Here is a 5034-nt window from a genome sequence, read left to right as displayed (position 1 = left end):
TAATGGATTTAGCTCTTTGTATGTTTTATGCTTGTGACGCGCCCTCATTGTATTAACTGTTGCCTAATTATAATGTCTGCACAGTAGGTCTGGTGTTGACGCTTGGGATTTTGTTGAAATATATAAAACTTCACGGAGGATTGTCACCTATGGCTTCTTGTTTTCTATTCAGAAGGGTTCTTTCTCAGTAGAAATAATGTTATCCTTTTAATGTTACTTCTTGAAGAAGTCTGCAGATGCATGATAGTTTCTCTGTTTCTTATATTGAGTATTTTCTTAGCAATAGCTGTTGTTAAATATTATATAATTATATATATTATTTAATATAATTATTGTTTTGTTAGATTTAGGCCCATAGGAAGTCTAAAGAGAAGGTTTGAATTAGTAAGTAAATCCAGTTTCTGCTAATATTTTCTATATACATGTGTAATGAGCTGTTGTTTTGTAATTCTACAATCAACTAGGTGACATATTACATAATTTACATGACAATGAAAATAAAAACTAGCAAAACGTACTTCCATGTAGTCTTTTGCTTCATTTCAACTTTCTGTCAAGATAGCTTAAAACTAGCATAAAGTACTTTTGTAGTCTTTGAGCTTTCTGCCATTCTTTGTTCTTTATTTCAGGCATCACTCGCCCATACAAAGGAAAGACATACAGATTTTGCTCATAATAACAATAGTTAAGAATATGTCTATGAGTACAAACGGGCCCAGATATTGCGGAAGAATCGGCCATTTGAGTGAGGTCTTACGTTGAGAGACATTTTTGGCTATATTTTGGAAACCTCAAGGTGTTTGATATGTTGGTCACGCTGACAACACTCCCAAATACCAGCACGGACCTTCGAAAGCGTAAACTTAAACCAGTCACCAGTTTTTTTATCCTTTCACAGTCGTTAGGTCATTAAGCTCTGGCCGACAGGGTACTCTCCAAGCAGAGGTTAGGGTTTTGGGTTATTTTTGGCGTGTTTTTAGACTTTATCGGGGTTTCTTTTTTTGCATAGGAATTTTTCTGTCACCCAACCCAAAAGAAGGAAAAATTCCTGTGCAAAAAAGAATCCCCGATTTAAAAAAGTCTAAAAATACGCCAGAAATTCTAACCTCTGCTAGGAGAGTACCGAGAGGGCTCGTGTAACACAGGCTGCGGTCAACGTCCTCATGTTTGTCATTCAGGTCAAGTTTCAGTGTAAGCCGGTACCCGGCACGACGGCGTCTAAAACTAACAGGTTTGTCACGTGTGTAGCAGAGTACAGGCCTAACACAGGAGTATATATTTCTGCCGATTCTGCGTCAGAGCCTGCCAGGCCAGACTCAGCTGTACCAGCCACGAGAGGCTACCCGCGGTCAACGTCCTCATGTTTACTATTCAGGTCGAAGTTCAGTGTAAGCCGGTACGTACCTGGCACGGCGGCGTCTAAAACTAACAGGTTTGTCACATGTTGAGGACCTGGTGAGAATCGGCTGTACCAGCCACGAGAGGCGCTGCCCAGCCAGATCCGCAGAGAACGACTGAAGCTGCAGATCGTCTGGCAAGACGACAAGGACCCAAGCTAAGAGAGCAGAGTACAACTAAGCCGCTAATAGATCTAGCTCTAGAAGTCGTAGGAAACGTCCAGTATGTCACATAAAAAGCCCGGGATTGTCCATAACGGGGTTCTGTATCCTCATCTTGTCACCAAAGAGATTCTCGAAGCCATGAAGAGCTTCCAGACACGCGACGACGACATCGTCATCGTTAGCTTTCCCAAGACAGGTGAGAGGAAAACTTCATGATTTAGTACTCGACAGAACAAGGTAAGACATCTCGATCATTGTTGATACAGCAGGGAAAATTACCTGATATTCTTGTTACATCGGCAAAGTAACGCAAAGCAAGGCAAGGCATCTCGGTCATTGTTGGAACGGAAAATGCACCTGATATTCTTATTATTGCCTATTTTTGTGACAAAATGTACTGTAGTAGTTTCTAGTTCATCTAAGACTTTCTAGTTCTGTAACATTAAGTCTCATCAACATATATATTGCTGTGTAGCTCAAGGAGCTTTCCAACACCCACTATGATAGTGACAATAATAGGGATATAGACTAACCCAGATGAATACATAACGTGCCCGTTAGCTATAACATTACAGGCCTTGTTGACATAGAGAGTCCGTCAGGAACTTGACCTTTGGTACGATGGCCCGTACCGACAAATATGTCGTCTGCGCAAATCAATTCGTGAGCTCCACAGTAGACTGTGTGTGAGCTGCTCACATGGCCCGACCCTGCTTTGAGTGTTTGTATTACGTTCCCTGTAGGTACGAACTGGACCCTGGAGATCGTGACTCAGATCCTGCAGGCCACTGGAAGGTCGCCCGCCAAGTCAGACGACCACATCATCGGGAAACTGGAGTTCAAGTACCCCGAGGACCCCCACCCCTCATACGTGCTGCTGGAAGACGCCCCCTCCCCCCGGGTCATCCTCACCCACCTCAAACCCGGGACAGCACCCCCCGGGATCGCCAACCCCCGGGGAAAGGTATAGGAGAATTTCAGAACAAAATGTTCGCGCTGTTTTGAAGTTTCACCATAAGCAAGGCTATAGGTAATGATAATAAAATATTGACAGAACGCCATTCGACCTGCGCTGTTAAAACGTAGAAATGCAATGTTTGATGTACATGCAGTCACTCCTTTATGGGTCCAACAGACTTGAACTACTAATTACCACGCTGTCATTGGCTGTACTGCTATTAAATTGTGAAGAAGGGTCAGGATCGGTGTGTTTGTTGTGCAATCAAACTTATGATCATGCGTTTGTTCCTCATTGATATTGTTAGGTTCGTGCTACTATCAACGGACACTTCGTCATAATCTCTTTCAGGAGAAAATACTGGTGGTGATGAGGAACCCAAAAGACACGGCTGTGTCCCACTATCACTTCATCTTGAAGCGAAGAAACCTCGATGCTACCCAGTTGCCATGGCCTAAATACTGTCAAGACGCTCTTGCTGGGAAAGGTGAGACACTCTCTGTCTGCTGTCGATCTACATTTGAGCGGGTATAAGAAACAGTAACTGCACTTAGATGTGTAAAGATTGGGTGTAACAGGTTGTTCGGTGTAATATGGCTAGCTGCCGCCGCACGAAGAGCGGTTATGCCGGCTATACAGATACAGAAATTTGGTGTATCACGCCGAAGGGCGGTTGAACCGGCTACACTGATACAGATGCAGATACAGAACGGTCTTGACTATCTAGTCATAATTTTTTTTCGTCTATCTCTCTAGAGTCACACGGCAGCTTCTTTGATCACGTGTTGGCCTGGTGGGAGAAGCGAGACGACCCCCACTTCATGTTTCTCAAGTACGAGGACATGAAAAAGGTATCTGTTTGTTTGTTTGTTTGTTTGTTTGTTTGTTTGTTTGTTTAATTAGGGTCTCTAATTTAATTAGTGTATCAATTCACACTATTCTTCCTGGAGTTGCAACATTGACATGAGAAAGGGAGTGGGGGGGGGGGCAAAAACATTAGACTGAAAGGTTACATACATGCTGACTTCGTCGTTTTATATCATGAAAATCTTTAATTCAATTTCGATCATGCAGGACATCGCCAGCGAAGTGAAGAGAATCGCAACGTTCCTAGAAGCTGACCTAGACGCCGCCACCATTGCGGGGATCGCAGAGAAGTGTACATTTGAGGGCATGAAGGCAACCCTGGACAACTCCCGGTACGAAGATAGGAGAGTCATGGCCAGGAAAGGTTTGTTACTTCGTCCTAAATATGTATGTATGTGTAGATATATATGTATGTTTGCCTAAGACTAAACTAAGCGGTAGTCTTAGACTTAGACTAGACTTAGTCTAAGACTAGACCATGTGAAGCTTATGACTCATCTTTGTAAAAGTTGTACTTTATGTTTGTTTTTCTGTTGATTTCCTAGGAGTTGTTGGAGACTGGAAGACCCACTTCACCGACGAACAAAATCAAGCCTTTGACGCTCTGTACAATGAAAAGTTAAAAGGGACAGGGCTGGACTTTGAATTTGAGTAGATGACGTTTCAAAACGATTTTTACATAGACCTGGGCTTCCCTCAATGTTAGTAGATTGCATAACTGGGTCCATAATTGTTACGATTCAACAATATTAGCACGTTGTAAAGTTCTACACAACATTGTCAGACGAAGGTGCGACCTTTTCAGTTGTTAGTGACTCGGAAAAGGTACATGGCAGCATGGGCATTAAATCTAATGTACAAAATACGATGAACATTGGCTATTACTAATGTTTATATTACCTCATTTTTCCGGACATGTACACTGACGTCTCAGAAAGCAAACGCGAGCAAAAAAGAGAATGAGAATGACTATCAAAGGATAATAAAGCTGGTGATTAGTTTAAGTTTACGATTCTGTGTTTTTACTTTTGATAAAACAAAGTTTTAGCTTTGGGAATTAGTGAATACTCCAAATTACAGATATAAATAGAGAGATAGATAGATAGATAGATAGATAGATAGATAGATAGATAGATAGATAGATAGATAGATAGATAGATAGATAGATAGATAGATAGATAGATAGCTATATAGAGAGAGACAGATTGATAAAATCATATAGATAGAGTAGATAGATAGATAGATTGATTGATAGATGGATAGATAGATAGATAGAGTAGATAGATAGACAGATAGATAGATAGATAGACAGACAGACAGACAGACAGACAGACAGACAGATAGATAGATAGATAGATAGATAGATAGATAGATAGATAGATAGATAGATAGATAGATACACTGACTGCGACGAAATAGAACCTCCCGCCACCAATCAAGGATAATTGTATCAACTGTAATCTGTGGCGCGCTTTGGTGTCACCTGCGTTGCCAGGTAACGAGATTTGTTTTTCATGTGACCATTTTCCCAGCCAATGAAAATACGGAAGCAAACTTCCTCGACCAATGAGAGAACGCTTCACCAGTATTTAAGCTGCCGCGCGGGAAACATCGTGAGCCTTTGCACTTCAGTCAGCGGAACAGGAG

The 5034-nt window shown here is 41.7% G+C and overlaps 1 protein-coding gene across 1 annotated transcript in view; it reads left to right on the top strand.

Annotated features, from left to right (window-relative positions):
* Nucleotides 1-1224: 1224 nt before the first annotated feature.
* LOC109484184 (sulfotransferase family cytosolic 1B member 1-like) overlaps nucleotides 1225-5034 on the top strand; it is a 4758-nt gene continuing 948 nt past the window's right edge. Inside the window, exons 1-5 of the mRNA XM_019787410.1 lie at nucleotides 1225-1758; nucleotides 2306-2526; nucleotides 2872-3007; nucleotides 3277-3371; nucleotides 3595-3751. Coding sequence (XP_019642969.1) covers nucleotides 1623-1758; nucleotides 2306-2526; nucleotides 2872-3007; nucleotides 3277-3371; nucleotides 3595-3751 — 745 coding nt within the window. The 5' untranslated portion in view covers nucleotides 1225-1622. The remainder of the gene's footprint in view (nucleotides 1759-2305; nucleotides 2527-2871; nucleotides 3008-3276; nucleotides 3372-3594; nucleotides 3752-5034) is intronic.

This window comes from Branchiostoma belcheri, unplaced genomic scaffold (genome assembly GCF_001625305.1).
Source record: "Branchiostoma belcheri isolate BF01 breed outbred unplaced genomic scaffold, Haploidv18h27 scaffold69, whole genome shotgun sequence".
NCBI classification, from domain to species: Eukaryota; Metazoa; Chordata; class Leptocardii; order Amphioxiformes; family Branchiostomatidae; genus Branchiostoma; species Branchiostoma belcheri.
Note: the sequence above shows the minus strand (reverse complement) of the source record. Positions and strands in the feature narration are given on the sequence as shown.